This window comes from Armigeres subalbatus, chromosome 2 (genome assembly GCF_024139115.2).
Source record: "Armigeres subalbatus isolate Guangzhou_Male chromosome 2, GZ_Asu_2, whole genome shotgun sequence".
Lineage (NCBI taxonomy): Eukaryota > Metazoa > Arthropoda > Insecta > Diptera > Culicidae > Armigeres > Armigeres subalbatus.
The window spans coordinates 208,183,601-208,207,710 of record NC_085140.1 but is presented as its reverse complement, the minus strand read 5'-3'; the positions used below and the strand labels follow the sequence as shown (position 1 = coordinate 208,207,710).

The following is a 24,110-nucleotide window of genomic DNA, read 5'->3' as shown; positions in this document are numbered from 1 at the left end:
AAATTCAAAGAAGGGATGCAAAGAAAATTTCGAAAATTTCCTCGGAAATTTCTTTACGATTTCTTTTAGGAATATCTTCAGAAATTATTCTGTAAATTTATTTGAAAATTGCATTGGCAACTTTTTTAGGAATACCTATAGAATCAGCATTAAGAATACTTACAGAAATTCCTAAAAGAGAAATGCTTCGGAATTTTTTTTATGATTTCCTTCGATAATTGAGAAATCTCAAAAGGAATTCCTGAAGTAATTTTCTAAATTATTCCTGGAAGGAATTTTAAAAAGATTTTCTGAAGGATTTGCTGAAGAAATAATCAAAGAAATTTCCGAAGGGAACCTGGTAAAAATTCTAAAGTAATTATTGAAATAATTTCAAAGAAATTCTTACATGAATTTACAAAGGATTTTCCAGTGGAATTTCTGGAAAAATACCTTTTGAAATTTCCTGAGAAATTCCTAAATTTCTACAAAAATTCTTTCGAAAATAATTCCAAGAATTTCTTCGGAAGTTTCTCTTAAGAGTTGCCCATTAGAAAAGTGGACAAGATTTTTTTTAAAAGCTTTATTAAGGTGTTTTTTTTAAATTCTATATTAAGTTTCACACCGAAGTGGATAGGATAAAAAAAGAACTAAAGCTGAAGAAGAGTTATTGCAAAAGTCGCTGTTTAAGTTTATTCAGCGCTGTTTGAATGCCCTGACGGTCGATAGCGGAAATTTTACAAAAAACCCAATTTAATTTATCGAGTAGTGATACTGCCTTTCTCGCATTTAGCCAAGACACCAATCTTATATGGAACCAATATGGTTCGATGTACCATTTTCTTAATAACCTCTAAACGCAACGGTAGATCGTTACCAAATTCGATAGTGATCAACTAGAATTTTCCCTTTGTCGAATGTAACTTGCTGCGAGAAAATCGGTTAAAGATTACTATATGAAAAGTTGTCTAATGTTTTTCTTAGCTTTTGTGCACACACATACTCACAGACAGACAGCCATGTGCTTATCTCGTCGATCTGAGTCAATTCATATATAACACTATGAGTCTCCGAAACTTATATAAAAGGTTCGTATTCGGAGGGAAATGATAGGCTTTCGGTACAACTTTGTTGTACGAGAGAGGCAAAAATTATATATTTTAAAGAAAGGCATAAAAAGCTTTTAGGAATATATGGCACTGTTTGTCCAATATATATTTTACTATCTACCTTTTTCAGAATTTCCGGATTCCCCGGTGCAATTTTTCATTGCCAAGGAGTACTTTCAAATTTCCACGACAAGTTTTACAAGAAGTTTTTCCGAATTTTAATTTTATTTCATAAGTATATGTTATTGATAATGTCAAACATAATAGTGCCAAATTTTCAATTCCATGTTCATATATCGCTTAAGGCCACCGTCTCGTGGGTTTGCGCTATGAGCAATTTATATGGGAGAGTGGCGTAACGCTGATTTTAGAACAACTATATTGACCAAACTGATTGAAATATTCGACCACCGAGACAATCACTACATCAGGAATTTTATATTCTTTCAAATGGGTGAAAAACAATGTGAAAGTTTTTCCGAGATTTTCCAGGATACTTCGGGGACTGCCGCAAGGTACACACAATTTTACCACCCAACGACTTTTTTCGCAAATTATGCAAAATTCAAAGCGGTGACTTATGTATTTTAATGTTGTAAACTGTTGCCACAAGTCAAAAAGATATGAATGTTCCATTACTTTAGCAGAAAAATTCTATTTTCCGGAAAAACTTCGAGTTTTTCCATTAGGGTTCAACCAAGGATTCAATACGGAATTGTGATTCCGGTGAGGGAATAAAATATTTTCAAAAATATCTGAAAATCTCGTAGAAGTGTGTATCGATGAAATCGATGAAAATCTATCAGCATGCGTACACAATCTCATAAGTTTTCCCTGATTTTCCCGAATTTCATATGCATTAGGTGGTGGAGCGTTACGAAACGCGAAAGTGGAAAGTAGAGGAGATGGAAACGTAACGCTCCGACCATTGACGATCTGCATGATACAAGCTAGTTGGTCGGCGTGACTCATCCATGCAAACAAGGGGATCTTCGATAATGTGATCAAATTGTGCTTATGAATGTTTTCCCAGTGGTAATAATTATGAATGCAATGTTACGTAAGCTATAACAAGTTTTGAAATAACTTCATAATCAATTTTGCTTTGTGAACTAGAGCTATTGTTGCACATTCAAATGAATAAATGATTGTTTATTTGATATATCACATTCACCAGAAGACATTGCAAAATTATGAATTGTTCCAAAAATATTTATTAATATTTTGACTTAGTTATGTTGATTTTTTATACCGGGAATATGGATATTATAAACATTATAAGATTCGATAAAGCATCAGCTGCGCCCTCAGCCATTCGTTTATGTCGCATGACCGATTGTACTGCAACATGCATGCGACACCCTTGCAAACCTCGACTTTTTTTTTTCATTTGTGCATAATACATTCGAACAACATGAAATAATGACCATCAATATGTAATTTTAAACGTTGGACAATGTCTTTGAAGATTCCACTGCTATGCAAACATTATAGAAAATACTTTTGGAATGATACGGAAGATTCAGAATGAATTGATAGCAAAATGATCGCAATAACTCTTACGTCTTTCAAAGAATGTATCCAGTATTTCATTCATTTCATCATTGTATGTGGATATCGGCGACCGTGTTTTCCACACTTCGTAATTTCACTTTCCGATGCATGAAACCGTTCGGTTTGGAAGTTTTAGTCGTTCTGAACTTTGATTGGAGGATAGTTGGTTTATGCGAGGCATTGCTATCTTATGACTGGTCTCCTTTGAGCACATTATACTCCGGATATTAGCTAGTATGGGGTTTTAGCATTCTAGGATTGTTTCGCTTTTATGAAATTATAGTTTTGATCTTATGGATATTTCAATTAAAGCATTCTAGGATTTTATTTTTGAATATAAATCTATTATTTTTGAAAGTATGGAGTTTAGGATCTTAGAATGCTAGGATTTTTTCATTTAGAGGATTTTAGTGTTCCAAGTATTTCAGAATTCCACTATTTTTCTATTATAGGATTTTATCATTAGGGTTCTAGTATGTGAAGGTGTTTGTATGGAAGGATTTATGGAATACAAAATGTTTACCTATACTGAGGAGAGACCTTTGATTTTCGAACCATGGAACAAGCCAAAAAAAATGGTTACCACCAGTGTGTCATTAGTATTATGTAATGGGATTCTAGAATGTTATGATTTTGGTGTTTTTGAATGTTAGGAGTTTGTATTACGGTTTTTTGTATGTTTGGTATTAATAATTTGAAAAATTTCAAAATTTCCTTTTTTTTTAATACATTTAATTTTCATTTCCGTATTTCATGATTTGAATGATTCAGATTTTAGGATTTTAATTATTTCAGATGTTTGATTTAAAGAGATAAAACGATTTTAATTAATAATATCAATTAATAACCTGCTTAGAGCATGCCTTCGAAAACATCAAGAATGAACATTTTCGAAGAAGTTTAGCGAGGAACATGTAGAGTGAAATTCTGGGAAATTCATGTTGCAATATAAATTTTTGATAGAAAACCTTCAGCAGTTTCCGTACATAAAAGTCAGCGAACTTATGCAGTGGTTTGGAAACTAGCCACTATCTCCGAAACATTAATAATACGGTATTTTGTCTATCACATCTCACTAAATTTTGTACTGAGTGGTTTTTTCCATTTCTCCATTGTCATGTTCGTATGCAAGTAGTGATATGCTGCATTGATCTTTGACATGTCATTATTTCCTTTCGGATAGGATATTTGTTGTTGCGTTGATTCATTCCTCAGGACTAGGTTGTTTTTTTGTGTTGTTGCCTTTTTAAATCCTCTCTTTTGAAACGAGTGTTTTACAGTGTTGAAATGCCCCGTCGTTCTAGAAGAAGTTTGGCGGGATTGCGGATTGCAAACAAACGTTTCAAAACAGCAGGTTAGTAGGATATGTATCAATGAACTAATGATATAAATGATTTCTATTGTTTTGGCCTTATCACAATAATAAAGTAATAAATAAAAAAATAATAATATCATTTTTGCCTTTTTTGTACACCACGGTGTAATGAAGAGGCTCCAAAATCAAGTTTTTGATAGGATGCCCGCATTGATGTAATGTATGTGTGCAGTGAAGTAGCCAGAAAATTTGTCTGGGGCGGAGGTGGTGGGTTTCCTGAATTTCTTTTTAAAAAAAAAAATTTCTTCTAAATATTTTGTTTTGTAAAAATTTGGGGGGGGGGGGGTTATGTCCAAAACCACGCCCGTGGCTACGCCACTGTATGTGTGTGTACACTAGCGGAGCTAACTACTGTGTGGGGCACTGCTTAGCGTAAGAAAAATAGCCTTTGAAGACAATGGTGTGATTGCATCGTGTGGTGCCCCACCTCTGCAGGTATCCCCCAGTGCGTGTATGAACACATTTTTTTTGCAGACAAACTTTTTAGGCCTTAGCCTTGTCCTAGGATTGTCGATATTAGGATGATATGGTTTTAGAATTTTATTAATATAGGATTTAAGGAGTTTAGGATCTTGGGATCTTAAGTTCTTATGGTTTTAGGATCTTAGAATCTAAGGGCTTATGGATCTTATGTTCTAAGGATCTAAATAATTTCCAAAAATGTAGGTTATTGTGAATAATGGTATATGGTACCTTTTTTTTCAAGATACTAGCATAACTACTTCTGACGGAGACCTGAACATCTCATACGATCAAGACGACTCTTTCAATGTGAGCATTCAAAATGAAAATGAGCTCAATGATACCGGACTGTAAGTATTTTATTGATTTGGTTGAATTTAGGAAATAAACTGAAAAAGAATGATAAAATTTACCCATTTACCTCATTTTTAATATTATCACATATTGGTACTATCAACAAGCTGTTTGCTTCTACTTTTGACATTTCCAATGTGCTTTTCTATAATGTATGACAGGCTTCATCAACGCTTAGTGAATTCATTAGCGTATTCTTATATTTGTTGAGAATCGCAAGCAGGCTAATTATTTTTATTTTATAGGGCTGAGAATGTGGTTCAAGGATACAGATTAAGTGACGTCAATTACGTATTAAAATGGGCACTTCCTATGCAGTCCATGCATAATAAAGAATGCATGGCAGCTGAATTGGAACTTGCTGAAGAGTCGTGTGAAAACATGATTTCAATGATTACTGTAATATGTAAAAACTGTGGCAAAACGTTTCATCAGCAGCTAATAAAACGCGAAGATGAAGCACAGTTCCACAGAAATATTGTTTATGCAACATTGAACAGTGGCCAAACGTACGGATCGGTACATGACTTTTTTTCCATGCTCGATCATGGAATGATATCGAAAAAAACATTTTACACCGCAGAAAAGGCCATGGACGATAAGCTGACGGCAGCTGTTGAACAGTCAATGCAAATGGCCTTAGAAGAAGAACGATCAATAGCAATTGAAGCAGGTGATTTTGATGCTGATGGTTTCGCACACATCACAGTAGAATGTGATGGTGGCTATTGCAAGCGGTCCTATAAATCCAAATATGACGCAGCTTCGTGCACTGGCATAACCGTGGCTGAATCAACTGGTAAAGTTGTAAGGCACGAAGTTATGAATAAAAAATGCTACTTCTGCACGAAAAGTCTCAAAACAGGAAAACCAATAAAACACAAATGTTATAAGAATTTTGAAGGACCATCGAGCAGTATGGAGTCTGCAGCAATTGTCAAAGGATTTGACGAAACGTTGGAGAGCGGAGTAAAAATGTGTCATGTGATCACCGACGGTGATTGTAAGACTTTCAACAAAATAAAGGATCAATGTAGCTATAGCTCGGACATCCAAAAGCACCTATGCGCTAATCATGCTGTTAAAGCGACAGTGAATCGTTTGAAAAATTTACTTAAAGGGAAAGGCAGAAGTGACAGCAAGAAGTTGCTAAAGCAACATATGGCCAGATTAGCCAAGGGTCTAAGGTGTGCAATCGATCATTGCGCAAAGGCCAATGAAAATGCCGAAACATTGCGAAAAGATTTGCAAAATGTTCCATTCCATGTTTTTGGGGAGCATTCTAGATGTAGAGAGTATTTCTGTCCATCTGAAAAACGCACAGGTAATCGTTCCGTTATAAATACCCTTATTCATGATCAAATGCTCAGCAAAATCAGACGGGAAATTGAAGTGATTGCTTTGAAATCAGAATCGCTGGTTCGAGCGAAAACCAGCAACAGGGCGGAGTGTTTTTTCTCAGTTCTGGTAAAGTTTATCGCGGGTAAACGAATCTACCTAAGCAGTAGAGGATCATATTTCCGCCGCTCAAAGTTCGCTGCTCTTCTTTACAACGAGGGTTACGAGTTCCATAAATTGGTTTTCGAAAACATCGTGGGAAGGAAGCTTGGAGCAGTATTTCAAAAATATATAAAACTACGAGATAAAGAAAAACACAGAACTGCATCACACGTTAAAAAAAGGACTTTATCTTCAACCGATAACGCAACTAGCGATTATGTGGCCGCCGTTGACGCGGACATAGAGTGCGTGCTGCCCGAGGAGTTGTCATGTATGAAGGAGCAATACAAGGTATATTTTCTGAGAATTTATTTCTAAAACTATGGGTCCGTACACATATAAAGGGGGGGGGGGAGAGGTTTGTGTCTGTCGTTTTCTAAAGCACCATATAATAAAAAAAATTTGTGGAAAATCTAATACATAATATTTGTAACTAAACTATGGTCTAGAATGAAAAAGTTGCTGTAAAAAAACCACTAGAGGAAAGTATAGATTTTCCTCTTTCATGTAAGTCCGATTATAAAATTTTCAATCAAGGGTAATTTTTCCTATATTTTTGGGAGGGCCAGGTGCTATTATTCAAGATTTCTATGGACTTTGCATAAAAAAATCCCGAAAAATAAAAGTTGGTCTAGATCTGTCAAGAACATTATATATGTTGATGCTTTATCAAGTATTTTGAAATACTCTATAAGTTCTTTGAATTTTTCCAGAAGCCCTGCTAATTCCTTCGGAGATTCTTCTTTCAAATCCTTCCAAACATCTGAAACTACTCCCGGAATACCTTCTGGAATTCCTCTCTTTCAGAAGCTCTCCTGAAGAATCAATGGTTTCCTGAAGAAATACCTGTAACAATTGTTGGTGAAAGTCCTAATCAATTGCTGGGGGAATTTTTGAAAGAATTCATGGCGAAATTTCGAAAGAATTCCTTCTTGTAGATTTTTTAAAGAAATTCATGGATCAATTTTCGAAAGCATTCACGGGGGCATTTCCGAAAAAAAAATCCAAAAATACAAGATGAAATCCCTAGGAAAAATCGGAAGGAATTCCTTATTTTTAGTACGAATCGCTTGAAGAGCTTCCAAAGGCATCACTGTGGGAACTTTTTATAGAGATTCTGAGATATTTCCGAAGCAATTGCATTCAACTGTTGCTAAAAAAAAGTGGTACACAAACCATTTTTATTTCCTATTTTGTGTTTTTTATTCATGAGTAGGAATTTTTTAAAGAATTTGTGTGTGATTCTGGAAGAAATTCCCGTTGATATTTTTGAAGAAATTTAAGGGGGTTTTCCCAGGAAAAACTTCTTAATCAATTCTTGAAAGAATTCAGTAGGAATTAGCGAAAGAAATTGTGGACCAATTTTCTGAGAAATTTTGGTACGAATTTACGAAGGAAATCTGAAATATGTTTTTGAGGAAATTTATTTATTTATTATCAGACTAAGGCCGGAGTGGTCTGTGCAGTGCATAAAAGTCTTCTCCATTCATGGCTGCACGTCGCCAACCACGCATCCTGCGGAGGATCCGCAAATCGTTCTCCACTTGGTCAGCCCACCTTGCCCGCTGTGCACCTCGCTTTCTTGTTCTCGTCGGATCGTTGTCGATAACCATTTTCACCGGATTTCTGTCTGACATTCTGGCTACGTGCCTGGCCTACCACAGTCATCCGATTTTCGCGGTGTGAACGATAGATGGTTCTCCCAAGAGCTGATGCAACTTGTGGTTCATTCGCCTCCTCCACGTACCGTCCACCATCGGCATCCCACCCCACCAAATATGGTACGCAGCATTTTTCTTTCGAAAACTCCAAGTGCGCGTTGGTCCTCCACGAGCATCGTTCAGGTCTCGCGATTTTTTGTCATGATGCGTCTCCGAATTTCTGTGCTAGTATCGTTACCCAAGCAGAACAAGTCAAGCGAATCTGGTTGCAGAAACTTAATTTTGACTGAATCGGGTCAGATATAAGTTACTATGATCCAAGTATAACATGTGTGCTACTCGCCACCACCAATACAAACTCGTGATGGGTGGCTTACTTCGTTTTCGACGTGTTGATGACTACTCCAGCTCCGTTTTTCAGTCTGATGTAGGCTTCCTCCATCTTCCCAAAGTTACGTGCCACAATATCTATGTCGTCTTCGAAACCAAATAACTGGATAGACTTCGTGAAAATCGTACCACTCGTGTCAATCCCTGCCCTTCGTATTATTCCCTCCAAAGCGATGACCATCACCTTGCCGTAACCCTCTGCGCGTTTCAAAGTGACTCGAGAATGCCCCTGAAACTCGAATCATGCACATCACCCGATCTATCGTAGCCTTGATCAACCGTATTAGTTTAGCCGGAAATCCGTTTTCCCGATTGGTGGTATCATATGCGGCTTTGAAGTCGGTAAATAGATGATGTGTGGGCACGTTGTTTTCGCGGCATCTCTGCAATACCTGACGTACGGCGAACACCTGGTCTGTGGTAGAGCTTTCACCCATAAATCCCTTCTCTGGCATTGCCCCACGAGCTCTCAATTGGTGTTAGTCGCAGCATAAAATTTGGGAGAATCGTCCCATCCGGGGGCACCGTGTCTAGTTCAACGGTTGCGGTGCTTCCAATGGCGGATCGAATATCTCACCAGCCATCTTCAAGAGACTCTTCCGTTTTTGGAGAAATGCTTGGATTAATTTCTGGAAATAATATCCTGAGGAATTACTGAATGAATTCCTTAGGAAGGAGAAATTTCCGAATGTATTCAAAAATAAATTTACGGAGGAATTTACGAAAGAATTTCAGATGAAATTTCTGAAGAATCTGGGGTACAGATAGAATTTTAGGAGAAACTTCTTATAGAGTGTCTGCATTGATTCCGTAGCAATTCATGGACAATTTTGTAAAGAACTTGTTCAGAAGAAGAAATTAATGGATAACTTCTTGAAGTGATTTCCGTATGAATTCCTAAGAAATTTTTAAAGGAATCCTCCGAGAAATGTCCTTAGAAAATCAAGGGGATGTTTCCCGTTTCAAAACAGGATTCTCGAAGGAATTCCTAAAGGAATTTCCGAAAGAACTACTGAAACAGTTTCCGGAAGAATAACTAGTTAATTTTGTGTACGAATTCCTCTAGGAACTTCCGAAAGCAATTTTGAAGTTTTTTTCTCCGAAGCAATGCTTGAAGGTATTTAAAAAAATCATGAATGAATCTCTGAAGAAACTCCTGGGAATTCCTAAAGGCATTATTAAAGAAATTTCCGATAAAGCCAGAAATTTCGAAAGACTTCCTATAGGAATCAAAAAAACATAATCTGGTGTAAGAGTTTCCCAGGGAATACCTTAAAAAAATCAAAAGAACTCCTGGGGGAGTTTCTTAATGAATTCACTTATAAATTTCCTGAGAAGCTTTCTAATATTTTACTGGAGTAAATTCCGAGGGAATTCACGTGGGAAAAATTCAGAAAGAATGTCAAGAGCAATTTCTGCATGAATTACCGAAGGAATTCTTAGAGAAATTTCCGAATGAATTCCTGATAATTTTTTTAAGGAAATTCCTGGAATGGTTTTTGTCCATGGAGCAATTTCCGAAAGAATTTTCGTAAGAACTTCTGAGAGAATTTACAGATTTTGGTACAATTTTTTTTAGAAACTTCCGATGGCAAATTCTGTAATGTAATTCTGTTTCATACGTTTCCTGGAGGGTTTTCCTAATCAATTCCTAATCATATTGTGTTACAGAGTTCAACAGTTTTTCTAACAAAAGCTGTTATAAACTTGGTTCAGGATGTTGTTAAAATAACTAAATTTTCTAACAAAACAGTTAAACATTACTAATTCTGTTATAATTTTGTTAAGAAAAAATGTGATATTAATTTATCAACTCAATTATATCAACGGTTGTTATAAATAACAGTTGTTGTTACAATTATGTTCAAATCTTGTTTTGTCTTCCTAGTCGGGTATATATATATATATATGTGTGTGTATATGTATTTACAGCTTTCATCGTCAGCAGAAAACATGCTTCAGCAACCACTCAAGATTTCAGATGTTGAGCGTTTCGCAGAATGTCGATTGCAAACGGAAGACATACCGGATGTTGTTCGTAGTAGAAATTCGAAGACGGCTGCCAAGAAAATCGCCAAGTTTCTTTCTAAATCTCGACTTGCAACACTATTGGGTAACTCAAGAGTAATGAGCGGCATTGCAGAAGATATTTTGGGAGAAACTTTTGTCAGAAATAAGGCTTATATTGACAAGTGCCATCCATATGTATGTGCTGTTCCAGAAGGTAAATTCTTTTCATTGAAATAATGGCTATCGTTCCCTAAGGGCTATCATTTAAATAGGATAGCACTGAGCCGTCATATGACAAATGAAGGCAGTCTGCTAAAATCTCTAAATAATTTTCTAGTATTTACCCCCGAGCAATAGAACATCATGTACTAAATCTTTGATCAAACACCTAATTATATAACATAATCCTTAGTAAATATTCAAACATTTTGAAACATCTGTGCAAATTACTAAAGGATGTTTTTTTTTATTTAATGCTGCATTTCAAATGTAATTTTACTAGTTTCAAATAACTTAGGAGCCCAGATACACATATTAAACTAATGTGAACGATAAATTCTTTGAAATTTTCAAATAATTTCGTTTTACAGGCACAACAATCAACGGAGAACAGATAATAATTGCGAAACGTAAGAACCTGAACGGGACATCGACAATTGAAGAAACTGCGACAGACATTCAAATCGAAGTCCAATCATCTCTGCACGCTTCTGAGAAAAAAGAATGTATTCTCATTCTCGTTGACGTTGAAGATACATCAATCAGTAGGACTTTGCATGTTGGTTACGATGAATCTTACTGGAGAGACAAAATCGAGGGCAAACTGGCTTCCTTTGAAAACGATCTATATTCTCAGGTCATTCTGAGTCAACAAATCCCATACAGTGGCTGACTACTGAAATAATTAATTTGGATATACGTATTTGTGTGAGTGTGATGTGATCTTTATTTTTAAAAGTTTACTTATTATTATTTTTTTATTTCTACGACTCTGATTAGTTTAAGATTTTTTTCTTCCGTAGTACCATTAATTTTTTTAAAGCTTGCTTATTATTATTTTTATTATTTTTGCGATTCTGTACCATTTCATTTTTAAGGTTTGCTTATGATTATGCTTATTATTTTCACAACTTTGATAAACAACTTCAAATAAGTTTATTGATAAAGCTACTGTCCTTTCATAGTATTTCTTTTTGATAGATCATTTTTTTCGGTTAAATAGAATGATTTATTTATCTGCATTCAATAATGGAACACATAATGTTCCGATGAACAAATTTGTTTCCAGTAAAGTGTGTTACGACTCAACAACCTTACCATTTTTCACTCGAAGGTTTCATTTACTGCAATATTTATTTTTTAGTATTTCAGCTTTTTAGTATTTTTAGCTTTCAAAACAATACTTATCACATTTAATAAATTTATCTGTTCGAATAGCTGAGAATTATGAATTCTTTGATATAAATTTGTGAAACAATGGGGAAAATTATTTTATACCAAAAACAAAAAGAATGCATAGGTTGTCCTAAAACCAAAATGTTCTAAATAATCCGATTACAACTAAAAAAATCCAATCATTTCAGATAAAATCAATGAAACAAAATTCCTAAGTATGCCACACTAAAGCACACACTAAACCGTAAAACACAAATCCCATATTCTAATCTGTTCTATGACACGATATTGACTCATGGATTTCCGGAGAAATTCCTGGATGAACTTCTGGAAGAATTCCTTGATGACCTTCCGTAGTCCTGGAGGGACTTACGGAGGAATTCCTGGAGAAAATTCCGGAGGAATTTGTGGAGAAACTCCCGGAGGAATTCCTGGAGGAACTCCCGGAGGAATTCGTTTCGGAACTTTCGGAAATTTAGGAGGAATTCCTTTCGGAAGTTCAAGAGGAATCACTGGAGGAACTTCCGAAGGAATTCCCGGAGGAACTTCCGGAGGAATTCCCGGAGGAACTTCCGGAGGAATTCCTGGAGGAACTTCCGGAGGAATTCCTGGAGGAACTTCCGGAGGAATTCCTGGAGGAACTTCCGGAGGAATTCCTGGAGGAACTTCCGGAGGAATTCCTGGAGGAACTTCCGGAGGAATTCCTGGAGGAACTTCCGGAGGAATTCCTGGAAGAACTTCCGGAGGAATTCCTGAAGGAACTTCCGGAGGAATTCCTGGAGGAACTTCCGGAGGAATTACTGGAGGAACTTCCGGAAAAATTCCTGGAGGAACTTCCGGAGGAATTCCTGGAGGAACTTCCGGAGGAATTCGTGGAGGAACTTCCGGAGGAATTCCTGGGGGATCTACCGGAAGGGTTCCTGGAAGATCTTCCGGAGGAATACTTGGAGGTACTTTCGGAGGAATTTCTGGAGAATTTCCGGAGGAATAACTGGAGGCTTTCGGAGGAATTCCTTGAGGAACTTCCGGATGAATTCCTGGAGGAACTTTCGGAGGAATTCCTAGATGAACTTCCGGAGGAATTCCTGGAGGAACTTCCGGAGGAATTCCTGGAGGAACTTCCGGAGGAATTCCTGGAGGAACTTCCGGAGGAACTTCCGGAGGAACTTCCGGAGGAACTTTCGGAGGAACTTCCGGAGGAACTTCCGGAGGAACTTCCGGAGGAACTTCCGGAGGAACTTCTAAAGGATCTTCCGGAGGACCTTTCGGAGGAACTTTCGGAGGAACTTTCGGAGGAACTTTCGGAGGAACTTCCGGAGGAACTTCCGGAGGAATTCCTGGAGGAACTTCCAGAGGAACTCGTGGAGGAACTTCCGGAGGAATTCCTGGAGGAACTTCCAGAGGAATTCATGGAGGACCTTCCGGAGGAATCCCTGGAGGAACTTTCAGAGGAATTCCTGGACTAGCTCCCAGAGCAATTGCTGAAGGAACTTCCAAAAGATTTCCTGGAGGAACCTGAGTAGGAATTTGTGGAGGAGCTTTCGGAACAATTTATGAAGCAAGTTCCGTAAAATAAGTGGAGGTACTTCCAGACGAAAACCTATAAGATTTTATGGGGACACTTATGGAGGAATTTATGTAAGAACTTCCGGAGAATTTCCTGAAGAAACTTCCGGAGGAATTCCTGGAGGAACTTCCGGAGGAACTTCAGAGGAATTCTTGAAGGAAATTCCGGAGCTATTCCTGTGGGATCTTTCGGTGGAACTTCTGGAGGAATTTCGGAAAAAACTTCCAGAGGAACTCCCGGAGGAATTGCTGCAGGTGCTTCCGGAGGAATTCTTGGATTCTTTTCAAGAAATTCTTGGAGGAACTTTCGTAGGAATTCCTGGAGGAACTTCCAGATGAATTCCTGGAGCAACTTCCAGAGGAATTCCTGGAGGAACTTTCAAAGGAATTCCTGTAGGAACTTCCGTAGGTATTCCTAGATGATCTTTCGGAGGAATTCCTGGAGGAACTTTCGAAAGAAATTCCTGGAGGAACTTCCAGTAAAATTCCGGAAGGAACTTCCGGATGAATTTCTGAAGGAACTTTCAAAATATTTCCTGGAGGAACTTCCGGAGGAATTCCTGGAGGAACTACCGGAAGAATTTCTAGAGGAACAACTGTCAGTGGAATTCCTGAAGGAACTTCCGGTGGGATTCCTGGAGGAACCTCGAAGGAATTTCTGGAGGAACTTTTGGAAGATTTCTTGAAGGAACTTCTGGAGGAATTTCTGAGGGACTTCTGGAAAAAAATCTGGAGGAACTTCTCTCAAGAATATCTGAAGAATCTTCTGGAGTACTTCCTGGAGGAACTTTCAAAAGAATTCCTGGAGGACCTTTCTTAGAAATCCCTGAAGGAACTTTCTAAGGAGTTTTCGAAGAAAATTCCGGGAGGAATTCCTTTCGATGATTATTCTGGGAGTCCTACTTTTCTTATTTGTATTATTTGTATTATTTGCCTTATTTGTCTTATTTGTTTTATTTGTATTATTTGCCTTATTGGTCTTATTCGCCTTATTTGTCTTATTTGTCTTATTTGTTTGATTTGTCTTATTTGTATTATTTGTTTACGATGTAAGATCTACCCCGGTCACATTGTCAGCTACAGGCAAACCTGACCCAACGAATACTTTCCCCAATAACCAACTCCGTGGTACTTATGAGGGTGTCGCTGAGTCGGGGGCCTCTCGTTAAGTGAGTACTACATCAACACTTCCTTCCCCTCCCAAGTTACGGTGAAGATGGGCGTGGCCAGGAGTAGTAATCCTCATGCTTTTGTGATTTTTATCCTAGATTGAAATCAAGGATCACACCCACCTTGATTTCTGATAGCAATCTGAATAAGGATTTCAAAAGAAAAACATGAGTATCACTAGTGTCCAATCTACGAAGTACACCGTAAATATGCTATGCTATGCTTTGTCTTATTTGTATCATTTATATTTTTTTTATAATTTGCCTTATTTCCCTTATTTATCATATTTGTCTTATTTGTATTATTTGTCTTATTTGCCTTATTTGTCTTATTTGACTTATTTGTCTTATTTGGCTTATTTGATTTTTTTGTTTTATTTGTCTTATTTGCCTTGTTTGTCTTATTTGTATTATTTGTATTATTTGTCTTATTTGCCTATATTTGTCTTATTTGACTTATTTGTTTTATTTGTCTTATTTGCCTTATTTGTCTTATTTGTCTTATTTGTATTATTTGTATTATTTGTCTTATTTGCCTATATTTGTCTTATTTGCCTTATTTGTCTTATTTGCCTTATTTGTCTTAATTGTCTTATTTGTTGTCTAAATTGCCTTATTTGTCTTATTTATCTTATTTGACTTATTTGTCTTATTTGTATTATTTGCCTTATTGGTCTTATTTGTCTTATTTCTCTTATTTGTCTTATTTGACTTATTTGTATTATTTGTCTTGTTTGAATTATTTGTCTTATTTGCCTTATTTGTCTTATTTGACTTATTTGTCTTATTTGTCTTATTTGTCTTATTTGTTCTATTTGTATTATTTGTCTTATTGTATTATTTGCCTTATTTGTCTTATTTGTATTATGTATCTTGTTTGTCTTATTTGTTTCAATTGTCTTATTTGTTTTATTTGTCTTATTTGTATTATTTATCTTATTTGTCTTATTTGCCTTATTTGTCTTATTTGACTTATTTGTATTATTTGCTTTATTTGTCTTATTTGTTTCAATTGTCTTATTTGTTTTATTTGTCTTATTTGTATTATTTATCTTATTTGTCTTATTTGACTTATTTGTCTTATTTGACTCATTTGTCTTATATGTATTATTTGTCTTATTTATATTATTTGCCTTATTTGTTTTATTTGTTTTACATCGAACCTTAATTTTTCGCTCGATTCTGATATCCTAAAATTCTAAAGTCATGTGTTCTCAATTTCCTGTATTTGAAATTCTATCATGCAGGAACTATTCTCAACCAACCGTTCTGCAAGCCGTGTGCAGAACGACTAGTCTTTCCTAACCGAACAATTTCATGTAACGCAAAAATAATATTTCGAACTGTGGAAACACGGTCGTTGGTATGGTATCTGCATACAAAGGATGAAATCCTGAACATATATTCGAAAAGACGTAAGAATTATTGCGATCAATACGTTACTCATTATGTTACTCATATACATTTTCAAATGTTTTCATTTCGGTGGAAATGGACTTCTAAAATTTCATATTGAGGGCAGTAATATTGATTACATACAAGAATGTTATGTTCCACGACCATATTTTGCCCAATTGAAAATATGTCAAGGTTTGCAAAAGTGTTGCATGGATGTTGCACTGCAATCGTGCGTGCGACAAGATCGTATGGCTGAGGGGGCAGCTGATGCTTCATTGAAGCTGATAATGTTTATCATTTTCATATTCCCGGTATGAGGATTTAGCATAACTCGATTAAAAGAACAATGTAGGTCTCTGAAACATAATTTTCATTCATAATTCTTAATTTTGCAATGTCTTTGGTGAATGTGGTACCTAAACCAAACAAATAAAAAACTATTTATTATTCGTATGGGTAACAATAGTACTACTCTACATGAACAAATTGATTATAAAGCTTCTCCTGTTCACTTTTTGCTCACATACTATACCTAATTAATTATTATGACCATGCAGAAAACATGCAAAAGCGCGGCTTGCTAACATTATCGAAGATCCCCTCGTATACGTGGATAGGTCGCACCGACCGAGGGCCTTGTATCATATCGATCGTCAAAGACTGGAACGTTACGTTTATATTTCCTTCGCTTCCCTCTTTCGCGCTTCGTAACGCTTCACCATCTAATTCATGTAAAATTCGGGAAAACCGGGGAAAACTTATGAGATATTGAAATTATGCTGAAAGATTTTCATTGATTTCATTATTATACACTTCCAAATGATTTATGATATTTTTTGCATATTTTTAATTCCTTCCCCGGAGTCACAAGTCCGTATTGAAACTTTGATTGACCTGACTTGGGAAATTCGTAGTTTTTCCGGGAAAACTTAATTTATTTGCACAAGTAATGGAACAAACACATCCTTTTGACTTGTGTCAACAGTTTACAACATAAAAATGCATATGTCACCGCTTTGAATTTTGCGTAATTCGCGGGAAAAGTCGTTGGGTGGTAAAATTGTGTGCATCTCGCGGCAGTCCCCGAAGTATCCTGGAAAATCTCGGAAAAACTTTCACATTGTTTTTCACCCATTTGAAAGAATATAAAATTCCTGATGTAGTGATTGTCTCGGTGGTCGAATATTTCAATCAGTTTGGTCAATATAGTTGTTCTAAAATCAGCGTTACGCCACTCTCCCATATAAATTGCTCATAGCGCAAACCCACGAGACGGTGGCCTTAAAATATTTCCACAGAAATCGGAAAAGTGTACGATTAAGATATATTGGAGATTCGTGAAAATTCAAGAATCTCGAGAATGTTTACCCATGCATTCTAGGAAATGGGAGCTGTGGCAGAAGTCAGGGAAGTGCACTGCATTACAAGTGTTTCAAGGACAAACTATTACGATGGATTTGCTGATCAAGAAACATTAAACTTCAATACTGAAAAACAAAACTTGAAAGAGCGGAATGACTTATAGTTCAAACTACAGAATGGTGAGTCCGTTCCATAATTATATTATATTAAATTGATTTCACTAAATACGTGCTAGGATCAAAGATATATATCATTGATATAAATCACTGATATAAATTTAAGATCCCGGAAGTATAAATACTTTGCATATATCCATTTGATACCTGAGAGTATTTATGCGGGGCTTGCTGTGCTGAAAATTACCTCAAGATGTGGTCTGTAGCTTCTTGTTATAGGGTTATTGGATACACAGTAGAGCTATCACCTTCTATCTCCAGGTCTAAAAATGTTTTCATCTATGGATATGAAAAAATATCAACAAATAGATGAAGACACGTTTCTTCCATAAAAGCACTGTCGGACAGTGGGAGATAGAATGGAAACACACACACACACATACACACACGCATTGTCTTTTGTGATCTATTTAAACTGTAGTTATAAATGTCGCTCATTTATTGAATTATCATAGAACATATTCATATGGTTATCATTTTTCATCATTTCTGCTTCATATACAAATCTACGTTTCTATTCTCTCCTATCAACTCTGGTCGTTTTCTACTATGTGCTAATCTTTTTATGCATATTTACAACACTTATGATTCAAATATCGAAATAGTTTTTAGATATTGTTGAAGAGCGTCATAAACAATAAATATAAGTTGATAAATCGTAAAGAGTGCAAGCGTGTTCGTATTTTGTTTTGGACGCAGTACGGTCGCGCGGTTTGCAAATATCTGATTCTGCTGTGTGGGCGAGTAAATTGGAAAGTGAAACAATCAGTTCAGTGCAGATTTGTTCGTGTTTTGTATTGGACGTAGAAAGATCTGAGATCGCGTCCAGACGTGTTTTCTTCAGTAATCAGAACGATCGGCCGGTCATCGAAATTTTGTTCTGCTTTGTGCGGTAAGCAGAACGATCGGCCGGTAACTAAAATTTTGTTCTGCTTCGTGTGTGTATGTGAATAAATTAGATAGTAAAAGTTTAAATCGCGTCTAGACATATTTTCTTCAGTAAGCAGAACGATCGGCCGGTCATCATAGTTTTATTCTGCTTTGTGCGGTAAGCAGAACGATCAGCCGATCACCGAAATTTTGTTCTGCTTTGTGCGGCCTTTAAAAAAAATTATCGTTCAAACAACACGCTATACACACTATCAAAGCGAGTATCACGTCAACAATTTCCTACCTATTCCCTAATTGACCTGCATTCGGACACGGCCGGCGCTGGTATTGCTTATTTTTTGGGTCACCAGTTCTTACACATTGAAGATGATGTTAGTCCCAAACTTCATCTGTTGGTTCTCTGTGTATTTACAGCTGACCTGGCAATAACGGAGTAGCAACCGTGGGCGGTCAATCATGCTCATGCTCATGCTCAATTTTGGGGTAAGTATATGATTAAATATCAGGAAAAATATTCGATTTGGAGGGTCACGTACCCCAGCTTAATCCGTCAGACCTTCAGCTTGGTTTTGCTTTGTAGCCACGCGTTTTGCTTGCAGGTTAAACTATGTGGTTAGAAAAAAACCACAGACCCTATTTAAAGGAGGTCATAAAAATGACATAAACATATTTAATTTGCTGATGTCTATACCTACTGCACTTATTTGATTCTCGCAGTTTAGAATTAGTAAAGCAGTGCGCTGCTTACTTTGGGCTAAATATTTTCCTGACCATTCTGTGTACGGTTCGATTTTGGAAATATATGCCGTAAAAAATGATGATCATCTATTGGCATCTCAAAAGTTTCGAACGTGTTGCCAAAATCGAATGGGGTCTGCAATGACAAATGTAAAGGGGAAAAGAAACGCAATACTGCAACACATAAATTTGAAAATCAACTTGAAATATGTATTTAACCCGAAAGCTTTTCAGAGTGCTTAAATACTCTAAAGAACAGGTATCGAGAATCAAATAGAATCCCCAGAAAAAAAACCGCTGTGAAATGGAAATTTACTGTTCTTATTTATTATCATTTTGTGTTAGTGCCATGTTAATGCCATAATGTGTTAATGCCTTCTTCTGATATAGATACTCAAAATCACCACATTCTTTGCGTTTCCCATTATTACATCTCCACCATAAAAATGCACCGAATGTAGATTATATTCATAAATATAATCTGCATCATTCTATTCGTAAACAAACATAAGGTCACTCACCTAAAAAATCCTCGATTCGCCGTAGTTGTGACACGGGATCCTCAATCAGTTGGTCACCGTTGACGACAAGTAACTGCTCCCGCGGGAAGACTTCCAACCACCTGTGCACGTGAACATGATACTGTGATATCGCCAGTGGACGGTACGCTTCGTTAACGGTTCCATTTGGCATGATCGCCAAATCTTCGAATGTTCTGTGGTAGGGTGTAGAAGGGTCAGATAGAAACGGCAAAGAAGACATATTGTAGTACGATTTGTGTCTGAATGAAATGTTCGGTGTCAAATGTAAATGTTTCTTGATTAGAGTTGGTTCGTGATTGTTGAGGTTCTTTTCGTCTGAATGTGTCAAGACTTTCTCAAAATTGGTATAAAGAGTTTTCTAAAATATTCTGTTGAAAAAGGTTAACCAAGAAATGTACCTATGCGGAAACCACGAGAAGGTTACCAGTTCCGGCGTTTGATCATTTCTTCTTAAACGTGCATTGAATAAGGAGGCACAAAAGTAATTCTAAATTTGTGACCCGAAGGTCTGTTGTCTCATTAAAAATATACTTTATTCTGATAACATTTTTATCAATCCAACATAATTAAATTTCTTGAAATGTACAAGCATGATTGGAATTTCGAAACTATGTTTTCCAAGTGGCAACTTTTCCTATTGATTGGATAAAGTTATTTCGGTTCTGTTTTGTTGGTACCGCCAGAACAATTGTCCGGATTTATTTATCACACGGACACCGATATCTACAATCATGATTTGTTACCGACCTCTCTATCGCGAAACCCCAAGCCATTGTGCATGGGTCAAACGTAAAATTTCATCAACAAACAAATTCATGCGAACGTAATCCCCTCCATTGCAATGCGTTTTAATCCGATACTAATATTAACCCATCACTCACCTGGATAGTGGCGATGTGGAAGATAAACTTTGTTGCTGTGGCAATGTGGCCGTCGCTGCATGACTCCGTAGCTGAGTGTAATCCGATATCGCCCTCGTTACCGGTTCTCGCACAATTAACAGTAGCTTTATGGATGCATTCATTGCGCGGACACGTTCCGGTACCTGAAACGGATCAATGAAAGAAACAAAAGGTTAACGGGTTCATCATTTGGTTGGAATTGAAAATTAATCAGAGCCTCAATATCCCGTGAAGGAATGAAATAAAATAAAAGTATCAAAAGTTGTCACTTCAACATATTTGAATTTATCATAACTATGAGTGTTGCAATTTTTGTCATTCCAAATCGTTTACTCAACCAGCGCACATTGGGCCACGCCGGGAGATTATAAGGAAAAAAAATATTTTCACCTTGATGATAATATTTTTGGAACGAAGTGTCTTCAGCTATGTCAAAGCTTAATATTAGCATTAGCATTGAGCATTTCGCACAAATTCGTAGGTGGTACAAGCCAAGACCTGGGTGCTGCGGATAGAGCCGCTTTTCTGCTCTCAAGCGAGTAGCGGGATATTTTGAAATCAATCCCATAAGCAAAATTATTTTGCAGTTACTCGGCTGTCAATCATTTCCCGCTCTTCGAATTTCTTTTTCCATGCTGCATGAAGGCGCACATCAGCTTAGGTTCAGTTCTTTTTTGTTCCTCCAGGGTGCTCGTACGAATTATGGACATAACGAGCCATTCACTAGTATGGGCCGTATCTTCAATCGATGTGCTACTGAATTTGACTTTCACCTTTCTCGTTCCAATCTTCGGAAAAAGTTTTGCCGAATACTTGTCGCTTCTAACACAAACACCCTTTGATAGATAGTTAGTCAGAACAGACATTAAGTATTCTTTAATTCAGTTCAATCAAAGGTAATTGCCTATTTCCGGGGATTAAACCACCCGACTTGGACGTTAATTTACAATGTTATGAAAACTCATATGTGAATATGTACGTTATGTGGAAGATATTGATTTGAAAAATGTATTGGAGGTAACCACTTTCCCTTCGATGGGACTCGAACCCATGACCCTACAGTACGCTAGACTGGTGCTTTAACCAACTAAGCTACGAAGGACCTCCGTCGGCCTTCGCAACCTAGCGGCTACTGAACGAGCTCGAGATTCCCAAATTGGACGCATAGTCGAATCACTCGCAATCCATTTAGTCTAGCGTACTGTAGGGTCATGGGTTCGAGTCCCATCGAAGGGAAAGTGGTTACCTCCAATACATTTTTCAAATCAATATCTTCCACATAACGTACATATTCACATATGAGTTTTCATAACATTGTAAATTAACGTCCAAGTCGGGTGGTTTAATCCCCGGAAATAGGCAATTACCTTTGATTGAACTGAACTTGAGTTGCGTGCTCTTGCCTACGCAATGCGGTCGGGTCTGAGCTTGACGACCGACTGGCAAATAGCTTACACAACCTCACTTGATCAGTACCGTTGCTGATGAAGAATGTGTATAGCCGCCAGACATTCTAAATACTCACGCTCCTCTAATGTGGACGTGTACAATACACATGTGGAAGTATTGGCTTGATAAATGGATTGCGAGTGATTTGACTATGCGTCCAATTTGGGAATCTCGAGCTCGTTCAGTAGCCGCTAGGTTGCGAAGGCCGACGGAGGTCCTTCGTAGCTTAGTTGGTTAAAGCACCAGTCTAGCGTACTGTAGGGTCATGGGTTCGAGTCCCATCGAAGGGAAAGTGGTTACCTCCAATACATTTTTCAAATCAATATCTTCCACATAACGTACATATTCACATATGAGTTTTCATAACATTGTAAATTCTTTAATTGTAAAATTGTAATAGTCTTAAGAAATATTGTATCTGTTGGAAATTGTAATTTCTGTTGATATAAAAGAAGAGGAGGTTTTGCGCCCGCTTGAGGAAGGAATTTTGCTCTACTCAAGCGGGCTTTTCCCTGCTCCAAATAAAGAATAAAGAATAAAATGCGCTCTACATGACTTTATGATGGTTTACATACATTCCTGCTGAAGCTCGTAATATCTCGTAACGAGTGCAGTTTAGTTGCATTCCTACTAATTTTCCATTTGAAATATAATGTGAATATATTTTTGTTAAAAAGAATGCAAAACTCAAACTAAGTTTATTTTTATTTTTTCCCCAAATAATAACAATCAGTTTGGCTCCGGCACAATAGAAAATTTTGGCTTCACTTTGACAACCAAATCGATTCTATCCGCACCACCCAGGCCAAGACTATTGTATGAGAGTGAAACACAGAAAGAACTAAGATAGAAATACAAAGTAGGAAAGGGACGAGCCTGGAATTGAAACCACGACCTCCTGCTTATAAGGCAGAAGCGGTAGCCACTATACCACCGAGCCAGTTCTTCCTATCTTCAGTACTTTAATTATTCAGATCAGCTGAGAAACCCATAACAGACAACTGAGTTCTATAGATCATATGTTGTTTTGCTCTTTAGTTCTTCAGTTCCTTAGTTTTTCAGTCCATCAATTATTCAGATCTTCAGTTTTTCAGTTCTTTAGCTCATCAGGTCATCATTTCTACAGCCCTTTAGCACTTCATTTCTCATGTTATTCAGTTCATTGGTTCTTCTGTAATTCACCTCTTCAGCTTTTCTGGTTTTCAGTAATTCAGTTCGTTAGGTTTTCAGTTGTTCTGTTTTTCAGTTCGTCAGTTCTTAAGATCTGTACTGCCGCTAACCGCAAGTCGAGCACATCTGTATATGGAGCCGCATAAACAGATGTGCTCGACTTGCGGTTAGCGGCAGTGTAGTTCTTAAACTATTTAAATGTTCAGTTCTCCAATTTTTCAATTCTTTAGTTCTCCAGTATTTCAGTTACTTAGTTTTTCAATAGTTCAGTTCTTCATTTGTGCAATTTTCCAAATGTGCAGTTCTTGTGGGTTTTCAGTTCATCAGCTATTCCAGTTTCAGTATTTCTATTTTTCAGATCTTCAGCACTTCAGTTCTCTAGCTCTTCAGCTATTAATTTCTTTAGTTTTTAGTATTAATTTGTTCAGTTCTTCAGTTCTCCAGTTTTTCATTCCTTCTGCTCTCCAGCTCTTAAGTTCTTCAGTTCTTCTGTTCAACAGTTATTTAGTTCTTCATTTGTGCTATATTTCAGATGTACTGCTCTTCAGTTTTTCAATTCTTCAGCTTTTCAGTTTTCCAGCTCTTCAGCTTTTCAGCTCTCCAACTCATCAGTTCTTTATTCCAACATCTCTTTAGCTCTTCAGTTCTCCAGTTCTTCCTTTGTGCAATTTAACAGTTGTGCAATTCATCTTTGGTACTGTTTTTCAGTTTTCCTTTCTTTCTTCTCCATTTCTTCAGTTCTTCGGTTATTGAGTTCTTCAGTATTTAAATCTTTCAGAAGAAGAAGTTCTGCAGATATTCAGGTCTTCAACTCTTCAGTTTTTCAGTTCCTTAGTTATTCAGATCTTACAGCACATCAATCAGTTCTCCAGCTATTCAGTTTTTTAGTTATTTAGTTTAATTGTTCTTCGGTTTTTCAGTTCTACAATTCTTCAGCTCTTCAATTCATTTTTTAAGT

The 24,110-nt window shown here is 36.8% G+C and overlaps 1 protein-coding gene across 3 annotated transcripts in view; it reads right to left on the bottom strand.

Moving 5' to 3' along the window:
* Positions 1–24,110, bottom strand: part of LOC134215819 (heparan sulfate glucosamine 3-O-sulfotransferase 5) — a 170,856-nt gene that overhangs the window by 28,598 nt on the left and 118,148 nt on the right. For all 3 annotated transcript variants that reach the window (XR_009980320.1, XM_062694931.1, XM_062694930.1), the window contains exons 5-6: positions 20,513–20,676; positions 19,611–19,804 (exon numbers count right to left, since the gene is read on the bottom strand). Coding sequence is in view for 2 of the 3 variants with exons in the window: in XM_062694931.1 (XP_062550915.1) it covers positions 19,611–19,804; positions 20,513–20,676 (358 nt within the window). In the remaining variant the exon portion in view is untranslated. The remainder of the gene's footprint in view (positions 1–19,610; positions 19,805–20,512; positions 20,677–24,110) is intronic.